The 17395-nt window shown below is 54.7% G+C and overlaps 1 protein-coding gene across 1 annotated transcript in view; it reads left to right on the top strand.

Moving 5' to 3' along the window:
• EFCAB8 (EF-hand calcium binding domain 8) overlaps nucleotides 1–17395 on the top strand; it is a gene marked incomplete at its 5' end in the record, with an annotated part of 32609 nt that overhangs the window by 8332 nt on the left and 6882 nt on the right. Inside the window, 8 exon segments of the mRNA XM_081255135.1 lie at nucleotides 968–1071; nucleotides 3518–3653; nucleotides 6752–6857; nucleotides 7095–7178; nucleotides 7818–7831; nucleotides 11800–12041; nucleotides 15712–15779; nucleotides 16083–16234. Of these exon segments, the coding sequence (XP_081111261.1) occupies nucleotides 968–1071; nucleotides 3518–3653; nucleotides 6752–6857; nucleotides 7095–7178; nucleotides 7818–7831; nucleotides 11800–12041; nucleotides 15712–15779; nucleotides 16083–16234 (906 nt within the window).

The following is a 17395-nucleotide window of genomic DNA, read 5'->3' as shown; positions in this document are numbered from 1 at the left end:
TTTTGCTTTCATTTCTCTTAATACTCTATAATAAATATGTTTCCAGCACTCTGTCATCTACACAATGATCTTTCTTCATAACTCCCTGTTTTTTTAAAAAATTTATTTATTTATTTATTTATTTTTGGCTGCTTTGGGTCTTTGTTGCTGCGCGCGGGCTTTCTCTAGTTGTGGTGAGCGGGGGCTACCCTTCCTTGCAGTGCATGGGCCTCTCATTGCGGTGGCTTCTCTTGTTGGGGAGCACGGGGTCTAGGTGCACAGGCTTCAGTAGTTGTGGCATGTGGGCTCAGTAGTTGTGGCTCACGGGCTCTAGAGCACAGGCTCAGTAGTTGAAGCTCGCAGGCTCTAGAGCGCAGGCTCAGTGGTTGTGGCGCACAGGCTTAGTTGCTCCGTGGCATGTGGGATCTTCCCAGACCAGGGCTCGAACCCGTGTCCCCTGCATTGGCAGGCGGATTCTTAACCACTATGCCACCAGGGAAGTCCCCTGTCTCTTGTTATAGCTTCATATGGTGGCCCATTTCGGCCGTGGCCATATTTTCGTGAGGCTAGTCAGTAGAGTCTAGATTTGCCCTCGTGGCCTGGCTTATGGGTCCTCCCCAGCTATTGACTTCTTGATATATGAGCTGGGGCAACTCATCTATACTTATATGGGCCTTAGTCTTATTATCCATAAAGTGGGGTGAATAAAGAGACTCAGATGCAACTGCAAATGTGGAGTGATGTGAGGATTATCTAGGATTACAGAAACACATTAAGGAGGGAGGCGCTGCTGTGCTGTCTTCACCAATGCTCGCACAGAGGCCCTTTGCCGATCCAGATCCAAGAACAGCTCTGGTGCTTGGCTGCCTCCCTCGACCAGAGCCTTTGGGGCTCCCGGAGTCCCTTGGAAGGGGCTGGGAGAGACGGGCGAGGCACTGGAAGCCAGTTTGGCCGACGCCCTCCCTGCTGGCGTTTCTTCCCGAGGCAGCAGGAGTACCTGGACTACGTGATGCGTGAGTTCAAGGGGAAGGAGAAGATGATGAGGAGCCAGTGCCACCTGCGCTTCCACCTTCCTATGAGGATCATACCCCTGTAAGGAGCCTCTCCCTGGACTCCCTGGACTGAAGGGTGTGTCTGGACCAGGCTGGGGCCAGCCCTGCATCGCCCCTTCCTAAGTCCCCACGCCTGTCTGTGGGGCCACCGTGGGCCTGGCACCACGCCTGCAGCTCGGTATTCTTTAGCTCGTTTCAGCCTCACAACCCCATAGATGGGCTTGAGCAGCCCCTCATTGTGTCCCCATTTTTCAGACAAGGAAACTGAGGCTCAGGCCAAGTGACAGTGGTGGGGTCACTCTGTTGGACCCTCCCTATCCGCAGCATAGACGCTGCTCCCGCTTCCTGCTCTGGCTGGGGCTAAGCAGGTCTGTGGTTTCATCCACAGGGCACAGATGTCTCACATAGCGGGGATAGGGCTTTCCTTTGAGGTGACAGGAGTGAGAGCCATCACAGGAGACTGCTCCTCAAGCCCGCACCGGGCCTCGGGAGCAGCCCCTGCATCACTCCTGGTGCAAGTGGCTCCTGTCCCTGCCTTGATCTGTGCCTGACCCTGCGGGCTCTCTCCTCCATGTGGCTCCTTCTCTCTCTGTGCCCTGGCCCTGTTTGCCCCCACCCCTCCAAACTCCCTAAGAACGAGGAACATTCTAGTGGATCCAGCCCGTGGGCCCAGGCCTCCTGAGCTGGGCTGCTGCAGGCCCCTTGCTCTCCTCCCAGAGTCCGCCTTGGTTGGGGTACCAGATGCCCCGTGCAGGCGGCCGGGGCCCAGGAGCCGGGTCCTGTAGTAACAGGTGTGGTGGCCTCCATTTGTGGCCTGGTTATAACCAGAGGGGCTGTGGGTGAGTTTGTCTCCAGGGACCACACCCAGAGCAGGCCACGGAGAAGACCACAAACTAGAAGGGTGTCTCTGCCCTCAACCAACCTGAAGTTTAATAGAGAAGATGGTGTGATGAAAACCACAAAAGAGTAACTTTGAAAACAATTTGATCAAGATTTAATTGAGGAATAGCCAATAAATATGAGTGATGACACACTCTGCAACCATAAATTTCTACATGGAAACTTTGCTGGGTGTCGTCATACCTTTGCTGGTCTATTTCCTGGGATGTTTGATTCCCCAGGGTGATCCCCAGGGCCTGAAACAAGAAGCTTGTCCCTGTTTTCTCCTGTTTATTTGCTCAACCTACTAACCTGGAGGGCATGTCCAGCTTGGTGGAGAAAATAGCCAAATACTATTTCATCACCATCAGGAAAGGGTAACTTTGAAAACGCTCACCTGGACTGAGCCTGGGCCAAGCTCACCCAGCACGCCGTCTCCTTGATCCCGTGGAGGTGCTGTCACTGTGGAGATGAGGAAGCCGAGATTCAGGAGGGGACAGCTTCCTGGGGCACTCTTCAGAGCTCTCACCTCTTGAGTCTGTTCCCTACAGTCCCTTGGCCCTGACAGAGGAGGCAGAATTGGAAGGGACGGCTAGAGAGGTGACTGAGAAATTTGGTCAGGTTCTGAGCAGAGCCGTGGGCTGAGGGCAAGAGAGAGAGGAGAGCCGTGTCCAGATAACGAGTCCCCGTCTCTCGTGCAGAGTCTGTAACACAGTAGAATTTCCCAGTGGGTTATCCTTAAGTCATGGCTCAGCTCACGTCCATGGCAACGTGTGGAAAGGGCTCTGGCTGGAGTCGGAGTCGAGGTGCCTGGGTTCTAGTCCCAGCTCTGCTGGGAACCAGGACATAACTCCAGGCAAACGGTTAGCCCCTGGCTCCCAGTAAGGTGAGGCAACATCACCTGCCCTGCCGGGGCCCAGAGGTGTGGGCACATCAAGTGGGAGAGAGTGTGCTGTGCTGTGTCTGGCCCCTTAATAGCCAGTTGGCTTAGCCAGCTTGGGGACAGGAAAGAAGCCACTGGAAGGTGGCGTTGAAGTTCTCTGGGAAGGCCATTCAGTGGCTTCCTGCGAGGCCAGGCATGGCCCAGGAGCTATTAGCTATGCTCAGGGCATGATTTTGGAGATGAAGAGTTGGGTTCACTAGGCCCTGATTTCTCACTGTCCCTTTATCTACTTTTATCTCGTTCTTGGACCCTATTCCCCCCTCCATCTCTAAGCACTAGAGTAGTTGCTGGAAACACTGTTATTTTGCAGTTTTCCTCACAAGCCCCACTCCACTCGCCTCCTGTGGGCTGTTTTTCCTGTGAAAGAACATCTGTTCCCTGTCTCGTCTGGCCCATCCCATCATGAGGAAGCTGACTGGCTATTTCATGGGATAAACTTACTGCTCTGGGAGGCCCATGTCACCCCAGCATCCCATGTGGGTCTCCTTTCCTTCTGGCCACGGTTGTTAGTGGTGACAGTCCCTTTGAAGGAGGGGCAGAGCCCACGTGTCACAGAAACTCACCCGAGTTTCTCGTGGTGCCTGTGAGGGAAGCTTTGTCCTTCCTCCTCTGTGCTCTTTGCTCTGGTTTGGTTTGGGCTCCTCTCTCTTACCACCTTCTGCAGGAATCATGGGTGTGAGATTGTTAAAATGGAGTTCTTAGGCCAGCGGTTCAAGAAGATTGGGCATATCCTGACTGTCACCAAGGACGGGATCCTGCAGTTCTGGTCGGAGTCCTTCTCTCTGACCAGCTCCTTTAGGGTGAGTGGGGCCCACGTGGGTGGTTGGAAAGCCTCTGCCTTCATGCCCTAGACCCGAGTGGGCTCCTTTTCTGGACCCGTGGGCTAGACAGCCACACTTGCTCCTGGGAGTAGGTCCTGGCTTCCCCATGGGACCATGAGCCTCGCATTTCTCTTCTGAAAGCAAGATTCCACCTGGATGTCCATTGCACTTAGATGTCCAACAGACAACCTAAACCCACTTTGTTCAAATTGAATGTCACTGTAGCCCTCCCTGCCCACCAGGCTTCCTTCTCCTGTGCCTCCAGGTCAGTGAATGGCATCATCATCCACCAGGGTTCTCGTGCTGGAGATCAACCTCCTTTCCTTTCCCTGTCACCACCAATTCCTGCTGGTTCAAATCCTCTGCTTGGACCAGGGAGGAAGTCACAGTGACTGTGAACATAGGCTCCGGAGCCCAACTGCCAGACGTAGAGCTCTGACTGTACCACCCCCCAGCTCTGTGACCTTGGAAGTTACTGTATTGCTCTCTGTGCATCAGTTTCCTCATCTGTCAAGTGGGGTTAGTAATAGTATCCCCTACAGACAGGGTTATTGGGAGGATTTAATGACATAGTCCGTGCCTGGTGCTTGGAGCATGGCATGGCACGCAGCAGGCACCTGATAAACATAAGCTGACATCGTCATCGTCATGGTCGTTTGTGCCGTCAGCTCCTGGCCAAGCGCGGTAAATGATAAAATGCTCAGGAAAACCCCTGTGTACTTGCTGTTGCCAGGCCAGGCCAGAGTCCTCCAGCAGATGAGGAGGGCCCAGCTCTGCAGAGAAGGCTGAGTGAGCATGCTCTGTGCCTGCAGAGTGTTTCCTAATTGCATCAGGGGTCATCCTTTGGGGCAGGAGGATTCTGTATCATCCCCCTGACCCCAGTTGCCAAGGGAGAGAACCAAGGTATGTGGAGTTCTAGTGACTCTCTTGGGTGCACTTGGTAGCCTAGGATCAAGGGGGATTCTCACCTGTACGCCTGAGGCTGGCGTTTCTGGCACATTCCACCCTCTTTTTCTCTGTGTGCTTATCAGGGGGGCACATTATAGCCTGAGCTCCTGCTTGTGGCTACTACATGGTCACCTCAGCGCTCCTGAGGGCCAAAGCCTTGGAGGGCCGAAGAGGACACAGGGAGGCTCCCCCCGAAGGCCCACAGACCTGGGCATCCTTCCCTGAGGGGCTGCTTTGGCAAGTAGATGTTGGCAAGAGTGAGTCGCCAAGCACCATCCTCAAACACTGCATGGCCACGGTTGTGCAGCTGGAAGGCCCTGGAGTCTGGGCTTCACTTACCAGCTGTGCAACCTTGGGCAAGTCTCTGAGGCTCCCCAGGGCTCTCAGTTTCTGGTGTGAACGCAGGTCTGGGGGGGTGATGGGCATTACCATCACCTCCGTTGTGTGTGGGTTAGACCCCAGCCCTGGGCCAGAGAGGGGCCTTGGGGGCCCTGGTTCATTGTTTTCCCTGCCCCAGCCGTTAGCTCAGGCCCCTGCTCTTGGTGCTCTGAGTTCTGATGGGGCAGTTCGGAGCCCGCATGGTGCTACTCGGAGTAAAATACAGGTTCCACTGCTGGCCACACCTCACTCATGGCCCGTCCTCTCCAACCCAGACCTGTCGGGCTGGCCTCCTCTTCCCTGGGCGTGGCAGCTCATTTCTGCTGACTTGCCTTTGCTTGTGGTGTCCCCTGCCTGGAGTGCCGGCTCAATTTCTGTCTGTGTAAGGGTTGTGTGAGGCTGGCACCAGGGTGGGCGGCACCCATGCCGGCCCAGCTCCTCCCAATGCCGGCAGCACGTGGATGCTTTAGCTGTCACGGTTCCATTCGTTCCTCACAACCTGGCAGGATGGTTTCTCGTTAATAAGCCACTTTGACCAGGCAAGACCGGCAGGTGGTAAACAAGATTCGGACAAAACAAACAAAACAAATACCAATGTTACAATGTTATATGTCAATTACATCTCAATAAAAATCAGAGAAAAACGATTCAGGCAGAGAGGGGCAGGTCGTGGAAAAGTTGGTCTTCCTCTCCCAGACCCTAATTCCTCTCACTGGAGGCAACTGCTGTGACCACTTCGGGGGTGCTTTTCCATGGACAGCCTGTACATACACCGACCCCCTTCTCTTTAAATACACAAATGGTAGCACATTATAATGCTGCTGTTCACCTTGCTTTTTCACTTATAAGAGATCTTTTTTTTTTTTTTTTTTTTTTTTTTTTTTTTTTAATTTGCATTTCTTAATGTCTAGTGATGTTGAATCTCTTTTCCTATGCTTATTTGCCATTTGTATGTCTTTTTTGGTGAAAGGTCCAGATCTTTTACTCATTTTGAAAAATTGAGTTGTTTGCCTTGTTTCATTGAGTTTTGTTTTTGTTTTTTTTTCCTGTACGTGGGCCTCTCACTGTTGTGGCCTCTCCCGTTGCGGAGCACAGGCTCCGGATGCGCAGGCTCAGCTGTCATGGCTCACGGGCCCAGCCGCTGTGCGGCATGTGGGATCTTCCTGGACCGGGGCACGAACCCGTGTCCCCTGCATCATCGGCAGGCAGACTCTCAACCACTGCGCCACCAGGGAAGCCCTATAAGAGATCTTAACAACTATTCTGCATTGTATGTACACAGCTCCCTCGTTCTTAATGTCCGGGCAGTGATCGGTGGTGTGGGTTTGTAAGGCGTCATTTCCAGGCAGACTCTGGCCTGTTGCTGTTGTAGCTGGGCAGCAGTGCCCGTTCCTGCTTAAACTTCTCTGTGAGTACCTGCAAACACATCTGTAGATGCCTCTTGGAATGGATCCTGGGATCACAAACTATGCACATTTAAAACTTGATGAGCTTGTCAAACTCCCTAAAGGGTTGTGAGGATGAGTGTTCTTGAAGCCCATTTTACAGATATGGAAACTGAGACTCAGGTCAGGGAGTTTATCCAAGACCCCACCATTGGTAGTTGGTGGTAAGGCTGGGCTCCACACCAGGTCTGTGCCTGGCTCCAGGGCCTTGGGTGGCAGGAGAGGGTTTGCGGGGAGGCTGTGCTCCTGGCATGCTCTCCTGGGGAGCCTCCCCAGCCCAGGTCTCTTCTGCTGTCCCTCTGGCAGCTTTACCAGATCCATCCGCTCCACAACCAGCAGATGCGGGTCATCGACATGGTGTGTCTACACAACATGAACCTGGTTGCGATTGCGTCGACCGACCAGAAGATAGGTGAGTCCCCGAGGCTCCCCAGGCCGGCGCCTGGCCACTGGAAGCCATGCATTTGCGCTTGGAGAGGCCTGTCACCTAGCCAACTGTGAGCATGAATTAGAGTCCCCTGGGAGTATTGCTGGGTGGTGAGTAGTGAGGCTTCTCACTGTCAGAGGCTTCTCACTGTCACCAGAGACTCCTGAGGCCTGGGACATGGGTTTGGGTTCATGTGTGCCTCCCCTTCTGTCTCTTCCCCAGAGTTCTTTGATATCAGTAACCGTAAATGTGTCCGGGCCTTCACCTTCATTGATCTGGACAGCTGCTTCCTGACCTTGAACTACTGTTGAGTGTCCTGGAGACCGGTGCAGGGGCTTGGCAGCAGTGGGGCTGGGACCCCCAGAAAGCCTCTCTGGAAGCAGCACTGGAAAGATCCCCACCCTCTGTGCCTGTGTCCTCTTCCCCTCAAGCTGCTTCTCTCTTGGGTCCCCTTTCATGGTCACTCAGACCTCAGAGTTGTTGTCGGCCCCTCTTCCTTTCACCAAGTCAGCCATTAACCCGGCCTGTCCCGCTGTGTCTCTGGGAACATCATGGTCCATCAGTAGGGTGACTTGACAAAGAGCAGCTGAAGGACCAGGGATTCATTTATTCTGGTTAAAAAAAGTGCTGATTTCTCTTGGACCTGGTTCACCAACGGTCTGGATCTGGGCGGCTGGGCCCACGTTTGTCAGCTGTTGAGGTCAAGGCTGGAAAGTTGTGTGGGATCTGCCCTCGCTCCCAAGGTGGAGGAGGGCCTCGGAGACCGGGGAGGGGTGGAGGGTTGCACTGGACACACCCAGCCGGCTCTGTGGCCTCTTCTGTCTCCCTCTTTTCCCAGGTCTATCACAGGGCTGTGTTCTGCTATGGGGACACCAAAGGCAATGTCATCATCTTCACCTCCAATGATGTGACCAATGGACTGTTCAACCCCCTAATCCTCCCCAGGGCCTCCAGATGGGGTAGCGGAGATGTGGGGAGTGGGGGGAGATGGTCCTGCCATGGGAGCTCTTTCCCCTCCCTGCTTCCCGGCTTGAGAGCCCCTGGGAAGGTGGTGCACCCACATTCTCAGCTCAGAGCCACTTGTGGGAGATGGGGTGATGGCGTGACAGCGGGACACGGGACGGGGCTGGGGAGATGGGCAATCTCTCTGGAGGTGGGAAGTTGTGCACGTGAGGGCCGGGGCGGAGGTTGGGGGGCTTCAGGACCCTCCTCATCCCAGGAAGAAAGAACCTGTGGCAGCTATGTGACCTGCTCTGGGCCCTGGGGAAGTGGCGCTAGCTTCCTCCATGGCGTGAGGAGGGTTCTGCTCTCCTTGGCTGGGAGCTGCCTGTGGGTGGGTGGTGGGGTGGGGCGGAGAGGCTGCCCAGAGGTGGGCTTTGCAGCGCCTGGTCGAAGGCCCGACTCCGCACGAGCAGCATGAATCAGCACAGGGACAGTTGCGGAACCCTTGGGTGCTGAGCGCTTTGGGCAGTCACCTCCTGCAGTTCCCACCTGCTGCCAGGAGGGGCTGTTGTCGTCACAGCCTGTTAAGGGAGGAGGAGCAGGGGGTTTAGGGGGAGAAGCGCTTACACTGGCCCCACAGTGGCTAAGCGTGGCTGAGATCTGAGGCAGGCAGTCTGCTCCAGAGCCTGCACTTGAACCACTTGCTAGGCTGTATCCCAAACCGACTGAGTGCTGGAGGATGCTGTCTGGGGCTGCTCTGCCTAGGAGCACAAGATCCCGAGGCCTCGGGGCCTGGGGCTGTCTGGGACGTATCTGAACTGGACCCTGCCCGGGATCGAGCCTTCGACCCGCAGTGTCAGGCCTCCAGGCTGCTCCGCATCCATCTGGAGGGGGCCCCAGCCCTCAGGGACACTGACTCCTCGGACTCCAGAACGGCCACTTGGGCTTCTAGCCAGAATTTCTGAGCAGGGGCTCCTGGGGCCCCCAAGCCTCAGTGACACCTCCTGCCCAGCTTGTTGGGGCAGCATCCACCACTGGCCGGACAGAAGACGGATCCTGCCCCGGATGCAGCAGGGGGCTGGCACCTTGCTGTGTCCTGTCTCGTCAGCCTCTGCCCCTGGTGCCTGACCTGCCCTGACCCAACCCAGCATGGTCGCTCTGTGCCACCCTGGGAATTGGCACAGGAGGTGGTGGTCTTTGAGCCAAGTGGTGGACAGGAAATTGGAGGGGAGGCAGATGAGGTTAGAGTGTTGGATGGGAGTCCTTCCATGCCACATGCTGACTGAAGGCTGGGAACAAACAGGGAGGGGGGCCCAGCAGTGTGTTGACTTGGGAGGGGCTGGACAGACCAGCTCTGTATGACCTAGATCCAGTTGCTTAACCTCTCTGTGCCTCAGTTCCCTTATTCACATGGGGATGAGCACAGTCAGTTCATGAATTTGTTAGAAGGTGGAAGGAGAGAAAAGTGGGAGGGCAAGGCTGTGCTTACTGCGCTTGCTCCAGCCAGACACGCTTGCTTTACGACGCATGCATGCAACTTCTCCTTCTTGGAACTTGTATTTGCCAGACAAGGGGGACATGTATTCAGTAGCTTGAAGCATGATGGCAAACTCCCAAATGATTATTTTCAGAATGAATAAGAGCCCAGGATCTCAGTTCATTCTCCACTCCAGCAGAGTCGGAGCTCCCTAATGGAGACTCAACCAGTTGGGGAGAGTGAGGAGCCCCGAAATCTGGTTCCAGCTCTGCTAGGAGCTGGCAGGGGGACTCTGGGCAGCAGTGTTTATTGACCCTGGTCTGTTTTCTGGGTGCCGAGTTCACCCCACTGAACTTACCAGGACACAGGGAGGCTTGAGTGAACGTTTGGATGGGAAAGCCTATGGGGGTGCATGGGAGTTGCAAACCAACTCAAGGGGTCTTCTGAGGTCTTGCTTGTTCTACAGATGAGGAGAGCTGGTGACATGGGCCTTGATTTTCTCCCCTATCAGATCACTGGACCAACGTTTCCACACGGAAGCTCTTAAATGAGAAGTCCCCTATGTTATAGAAGTTACCGGCTGAGGGTAAGTGGGATCCTTCCTTGGCTGTAACCATGGTAATTAGCTGTACACAGGTAAAAAAACAAAAATGCAGCAGGTGGATCTGCCCTTCGGTCTCTGGCCTTGGGGCTTGGTCTCTGGGGATGGGGTGGAGGCAGCTGCTGGATCCCGTCCGCTCTTTCTGCAGAATCCAGACCATCCCAGGTGTGACTGGTCTCTCTCACTGCCTTCATTACTCAGGCACCAGCTCTCCTGGGTGGCTGCAGCGGCTTCTCGCCGTTTCCCCGCGTCCTTTCTCTATGCAGTGCCTTCTCCATTCAGCAGCCTCAGGAATCCTGAGCTAGAAATACAGTCATGTCACTCCTCTGCTCAAAATCCCCCAGTAGCTCTCTTGTCTTGCACAAAATCTCAAGTGCTCCCCACGACCATCAGGACACGAGCGGACCTGGCCCCTGGCTTGTTCCCAGTCTTGCTTTTTACCTTTCTCCTCCTTACTCTGACACAGAGACGCCAGCAACCTGGCTGTTCTCTGAACACGAAGCCCTTTCCCACCTCAGGGCCTTGACACACGCCGTTCCTTCAGGCTGCTGTGCTGTCCCCCCACATACTGTACGCCCCCCTCTACTTCCCTTGGGTCCCTAACCAGCCAGCCTAGAACAGCCCTGCTCCATCAGCCTCTGCCTTCATCCCTTCACTTGCAGTGCTTAGAGGATTCTGACACCCATTACAGCGTGTGTTTTTTTTCCCACATCTCCAAGCGTTTCTCTGACATGAGCTGGGTGTCCTACAATTCAACTCAATTCTGACACTGTCTACCCCAAGATAGCGTCAGATCCTGCAGTTTAAGGGTCCCACAAGACGGCCCTCCCCTTCAGATGCCAATCCCCAGTTCAGGTTGTTACCTGTGCTTCTGACCCACTGGCATTAATCAGAGGTTTCCACGACCCCCTCCTTAGGTTCGATTAATTTGCTAGAACAACTCAGAACTCAGAGAAACGTCTTACTTTACTAGATCACTGGTTTATTAGAAAAGAATATAACTTAGGAACAGCCAGATGGAAGAGATGAGGAGGGCACGGTATGTGGAAGAGGCACGGAGCTTCCATGCCCTGTCCGGTCTCCACTCTCCCTGCACCTCCACGTGTTCTCCAGCCCAGAAGCTCTCAGAGCCCCATCCTTTTGGGTTGTTATGGAGGCTTCATTACACAGGCATGATTGATTATGTCATTGGCCATTGTTGATCAAATCATCCTCCAGTCTTCACTATGACAGACACTTGGTGAAACAGCTCATGCAAAACCCAGCTCACCTCGCCTCGCCTCCATTCTTGTCTTGGAGAGGAAAATCTCCAGATTGGGAGGCCAAGCACTGGGCCAGAACACGGAGCCTGTCCAGCCAGGCCATGCCCTTGACCTGTGGGTTCCAGCCGTTATTTTTTTTTCACTGCACCATGCGACTTGCGGGATCTTAGTTCCCTGACCAGGGATTGAACCCGGGCCCTGGCAGTGGGAGCGCGGAGTCTTAACCACTGGACCACCAGGGAAGTCCCAGTCTCAGGGAAGTCCCAGTCCCGCCCAGGTTGCACCAGATAACATCCTCGCTCACTGCAGACCACTTCCCGACAAACACGAAGGCCAGCGGTGGGGCCGGGAAGCGCAGGCTCACCCATGGTGGGCGCCCAGTGGATGATAGCGACTGTGGACTAGGCGGACTTGGATCCATCCTTCCTCCCACCTTGGCATGGGGCCACAGACAATGGTATTAGTATGGGCCAGACCTTGCCTGTCCTCTAACTTATAGGCGAGAGTTCACCTGACAGCAGATTTCAGTGCTTTTAACCTGTTCCACTGATAAATGATGGCCACACACCCCTGATCACACGACCTGGGCTAGGACTGTGGGGCTGGAGCACTTTGTCAGAGCTGTGATAACTAGAGGGGCACTAGACTTGGGGATCTCCTGGCCCCTCCAGCCCCCAACACCTGCCACGCTCTGGCAGCTGGGCCTGGATGACCGTCCTTGGGTTGGGTCTCCCACCACCACCACTCTCTTCCCAGGCTCTCCACCCCAACTGGTGTCAACAGGTCAAGTTCATCCCCCAGCTGAACCTGGTGGCTTCCTGTTCAGCCATCGACAAGTCCTCTCTGGTGCTGACCATATTGCCGCCCAAAGTCCCAGAGAGCCTCAAGTAAGGAGCACCTGTCTCCAGGCAGAGGTGGTGGGGCTGGGAGGGGGTGAGTGGTGACACTGACTCCGGGACTTTGGCTTCACTTCAGCCACAGGTGGCCGTCCCTCCTGAGAGGTGACCTGCCTCCGGGACAGTGGCATCTCCTGTGGGCAGTAATACAGTGTCCTGTGGATCATGCTGGGTCCAAGGAAGCGCTGTGTGTCCTATGGGCCAACAGTGAAGTGTGGTGGTTAGAATATGGGCTCTGGAGTCTGTATTTTTTTAAATTGAGGTTGTCAGTTTTGAAAATTGACATATTAAGTTTATATTAAGACGTATAACATAACGATTCGATGTTTGTATATATTGTGAAATGATCACAAGTCTAGTTAACATCTATCACCACACACAGTTGCACGTTTTTTTCCCCTGTGATGAGGACTTTTATGGAATCTGGTTTTAATCATTCTGGCATTGCCACCAGCAGCAAAAATATGAGGCCTCTGTTATCCACCAATTTACACAGAACTCAGCACAGAAGCTGGCCCATAGTGTAAGGATACAGTCAGAAAAATGTTTTCTGAATGAAGGAATGAATGTGAGTTGCTTCACCTCTGTGAGCCTCAGTTTTCTTGTCTGTAAAAGGGGGTGATGATAGCCCTTCACTTACCTCAGGGCTTACATGAGTGAGTGTTGTACATGGCATGTGTTCACTAGTTGGCCACATTAATTCTTTGGAGATGGTTCTAATCTATTTCCTTCATTCTAGATTCCTCTACCCCAGGGGGCATCTTTTCCTCTTCTGTCTTTTTTATTTTTTAAAATCAAGTGTTGGGAATTCCCTGGTGGTCCAGTGGTTAGGACTCTGCACTTTCACTGCTGGGCTCGAGGGTTCAATCCCTGGTCAGGGAGCTAAGACCACGCATGATGAGCGATGCAGCCAAAAAAAAAAAAAAAAAAAAAAACTCAGCTGTTAGTCACACAGGTATATGTACATATGTAAAAAATTCAAGCACTATAAATAAAGCCAGAATCCTGTGGGCTTTCCTCCCTGTTCCCTTATCCAATTCCCAAGTCCTGGAACTAACTGCAGGTTGGAGGAGGGGAGTGTATGCCTGTGGCTGTGGGGAATCTTCTGTCTTGGGTTTTGTGCTTTGAGTGGGGCGGTGTGGTGGGATTTTGCTTGGAGCTGGTTTGCTGAGGTCCATCTCTCTGCTTTGGTGGGAGTATTACCTCATGTCTGTGTTATGTCTTTCATTCAGCTTCTTGTTTTATTGGGTCTCAAGGGCAAGAGGCTATGACAGGCTCCTTGGTCTGCCTGCCACCTTCCCACTCCAGCCACACGGGGCCCCCTTGTGGCTCACACATGTTCCTGCCCCCAAGCCTTTGCATTGTTCCTCTCTGCCTGTTTTTTTGTTTGTTTTGTTTTTTAAACATTTTTATTATGAAAGATTTTTAAACACACACAAAAGTAGAGAAATAGTATAATGCTTTAATATCACTAGTATTAGTCCAAGTTAATCTTTACCCAAGTGTCTCAAAAATATCTTTTTGTGATTATTTGAAATCAAATATAGACAAGGTTCTAGGATGGTAATGAGCTGAGGAATGGTGTGGTCTGGTGTGTGGGAGCATCCTTCTGGCCGCTCTGTTGCAAGTGGAATGTACGTATGTGGGCAGGAGGGGAGATGGGGACACCAGTGAGGATGCCATTGTAATAATCCAGACTACATGTGATGGTGGTCTGGAGTCTGCCTGGAGTGGAGACGGAGGGATTTGAGATATATTTTAGGGGTGGGTTGCAGAAATGTAGTTACACACATGAGCACACACCCCATTTCTTCTTGTCTGGATGCAGTACACACACTGGCCAGCAGGTGGCACCATTGACTGCTGGCTGGTTTCTTGTTCTGGTGATGCCCTCTTGGGGCGTAGCCTCTGCAGGTGGGGCCTGGCACTGCCAACCCAAATTCTGCCTCTCGAGTGGCCTTGTAGACTTCTTCCCTGCGTCCCCTCTGACCTTCCAGTCCCTTCTCTGCACAGCAGCCATCTGTGCAGAGACCTGGTCTCCTCCAGCCAGCCGTCCTGTCAAAGCCACCTGCTTATTTCCCTGCAGGACTTGCCATGATGTGCACATGTCCGTCTCCCTGTTCCTCTGTTCCTTTACTTGCTCAGGCTGTTTTCCTCTAGAAGAAAAGCTCCAGTGAAGGCAGGGGCATCCTGTCTGCGCCTCTGGTCATCCTGGAAGGGCATAGGAGCCAGGAAATCTTTGTTGAATAAATGGGTGAATCAGCCTGAAATGATTTCTAGTAATGTTTTGTGACTGTTCTTCCAAAATATTTCTCTGCACACATAAGCATGGAGAGAGACTTATCTGGTTTGACAATACAGGTATTTGATATGCTCTTCTTGAAGTTTTCTAATTTTCTTTTTTCTTTTGGCCGCACCGCGTGTCATGCGAGATCTTAGTTCCCTGACTAGGGTTTTTTGGTGAAGTTTTGACTTTTAGAGGAATCCTTCTGGCTGTGGAGTGGGGAGCATAGGGGAGTGGGAGCAAGGCAGGAGGTTAAGAGGCCCTCCTGGGAGGCTGATGCAGAAACGAAGGGGCCCTGGGCTGTGGTGGGACGTGAACAAAGAGGATTTGGGGCCCAGATGAATAATGGGAGCACAGGAGAGCGAGCCTCTAGGGTGATAACCAGGCTTAGTTTCCTGGGGAGTAGCAGAGGTGCAGTTCAGGGGCAAGTTCAGTGGAGAGCATGCTGCGTTAGAGGCCTTGGAGTTGAGTTTTGAAGGGAGAGTTTGAGTGGAAGGAGCTGGCGGGGCAAGGATGTGTGGATATGAGGGAATAGCACACGCAAGGCACAGAGCTCCCAGGGCTCTGGGGCCTGTGAGGGCTGCTGGGCCTGACCTTCCCAGAAGCCCTGCCTGGGTCCCCTGGCCCTCCTGAGCACCCCGACGGCCTCCTGGCTCCCCGACTCCCATCCCCTGGGCCTCTGGCCCTGCCACACGCTTCCTGTCCTGGAGCTCCGGTTCCTGAGCCTGCTGCCTCTCCCTGCCACGCCCACCCTGGGTCTGAACACTGACCCCCCCGCCTTGCCAGCCATGGGGCCTTGGGCAAGCTCCTTAATTCCCTTCTGTGTCCTCATCACGGCACAGGGCTGATGACAGTCTTCAGGGTTGTGTGAGGGGTGCAGGTGACTCACAAGACGGCACCCAGCACAGGGACCAGCACGTAGCTGGGACACTTTGTTCTCTTCCCCTAGCCTTTGGGGGACCCCCTTCCACCTTTTGGTCTGTGTCATGGGTGGGAGGACACCCGTCCCGGTATAGTGAAGGTGCAGACCGAGTTAAGTTTGCCTTTGGAGCGAGGCGAGCATGGTACAGCTGGAGGAGTTGCTCCTGCTTCGGGGCTGCTTTCACCTTCACGTGCAGGCGAGAGGTGGGCGTCTCCTCCAGGCACTGCTGGTTTGGGGCCGAGGGGGGGCTGCCGCTCTGTTGGCAGTGCTGGCCCTGCACTGGGGGCAGGGTGAGCCCAGGGCAGGGTTCTGGGGACCGCTCCTCTCCTTGGGTGGAGACGTGGTGACTTCTCCCTGGCCTCCCGGCGGCCCTGCCTCTAGCTCCTCCTCCACACCCCAGCCTCAGAGGCTCTCTGGAGGCCTCCGGTCCCAGCCTTCCCCCTGTGCTGTTGTAGGTTTTCAGTGCTGAATTTAAGAAAAGAGATTCTTTGCTTTGATTACTGCCCAGAAAAGAATGTCCTGGGTAAGTAACGTTTGTATCACGTGAGGCTGCTGGTCTGGCAGAACTAGGGTGAGGGCTGCTGGGGAGGTGGGGCCCATCAGAGCGGAGGCGGAGGCCCTGCAGCGTCTGCCGCCGGCCACTCTGGTCCCTGCTCCTGGGCACCTGGGGTGGAGTGGTGACATGGTGGCGGAGGGGGCGGGGCGGGAGGGGCAGAGGGATGGCTCATAGCAACGCCCCCCATCTGCCGAGCCTGGCTGGAGTCCTGGCGCAGGACGAGGTCCCAGCGCAGGCCCCCAGTGGCTGATACCCGGTTTTCAACTCCAGTGCCTGGTGGCCATGACCCCCTTATCCGCCTGTGGAACCCCTTCTTCTCGAAAAAGCCTGTGTGGCTGATGAAGGGGCATCAGACCTCGGTGACACACATTCTCGTGAACAGCAAGCACAGCAGCATCCTCCTCAGCATCTCCAAGGACAAGGTGTCCTCAGGGAGCTCGGCCCTGACGCCCGCCACTAGCTCCTGTTCCCCAGCAGAGATGCTGGCCCAGGGATAATGATCGAGTTCAGCCAGCCAGGGAGCTGGCTGGCAGTTGGCAGGAGCCTGAGGCCCAGGGCAATGGTGTGGCCTCCCTGTCCATGGTCCCACCCTGGCCTGAGGCCTAGAGGGAGGTACCCCAGGTGGCACCATGAGGGGGCCGTGGGTCTCTGACCACCCCCATAGGGACCTGAGCCCAGCTCTGACTAGCCCACCAGAGCTGGGCAGGGCCCTTCCCTTTACGGGGTCTCAGTCTCCTCATCCAGAGAATGGGTGTTGAGTGGTTTAGAGAAGAGCTGCTGGTAAAAGAGCAGAGGAATGTTTGGTGCATAGTAGGTGTACAACAGATGTGAGCTTTTCCCTCCCCACAGACCCGAACTTGCTTCTCTCAGCTCTCCCAGTGACCACTGCTTGGCTGCCCTGGCTGCAGGGCCTGACTAGACCTTTTTCAAATGCCCGGGGTTCCCCTGATCAGGCCCGTTATTCTGCTCCTCTGAGCTATGGGTTTAGGGTCTCTCCCCACCTGCTGGGGGATGCAGGCCAATGGTTCCAGGTGCCCTCCTTCAGGGGACAAGTTTGTGTCTTCTGGGACTCAGTAGATCAGGAGCTGGCAGGACCCTGGTTCACCAGGCCACGCTGCCCACCCATCCCCACACTCGCTACTGTCTGGAATTCTGGCAGCGCTGGGAGCTGGGCATCATCACCTCTGATGAAAGCTCTGAGGCTGGAGGGGTCGGGGACAGAAATAGACTTGCCCAAACCTTCATGGGCAGCGATGGGCAGAGCCACGGTGTGGACGGGAGTCTGTGGACTCCAAGCCCATGGCGTGTCCAGCTTGCTGCCGATGCCCCAAGTGAGGAGTGTCCGGGAGGGACGTCCACGGGGCCCCTCTGGGAACACTTCCTCAACCTGGGAGGAACTTGAGGGGGACAGGCAAGCCTTTTGGGCAACGATGTTGGCAGCTCTTTCTGTGCCCTGCCTGGCTTTACTCGAGGGAGGCTGGGGTGGGAGCTAGTGAGGGTCTGCAGGGGCAAGTGCTGCCTTGTGAGGTCTTCATCCTCAGCCGATGAGCAGCAGCTGCTCAAGCAGGGGGGAGGCCCTGGGG

Source organism: Mesoplodon bidens, assembly GCF_964165515.1.
Source record: "Mesoplodon bidens genome assembly, chromosome: 15".
NCBI classification, from domain to species: Eukaryota; Metazoa; Chordata; class Mammalia; order Artiodactyla; family Ziphiidae; genus Mesoplodon; species Mesoplodon bidens.
The sequence above is the reverse complement of the archived record's forward strand: the minus strand, read 5'-3'. Positions and strand labels throughout refer to the sequence as shown.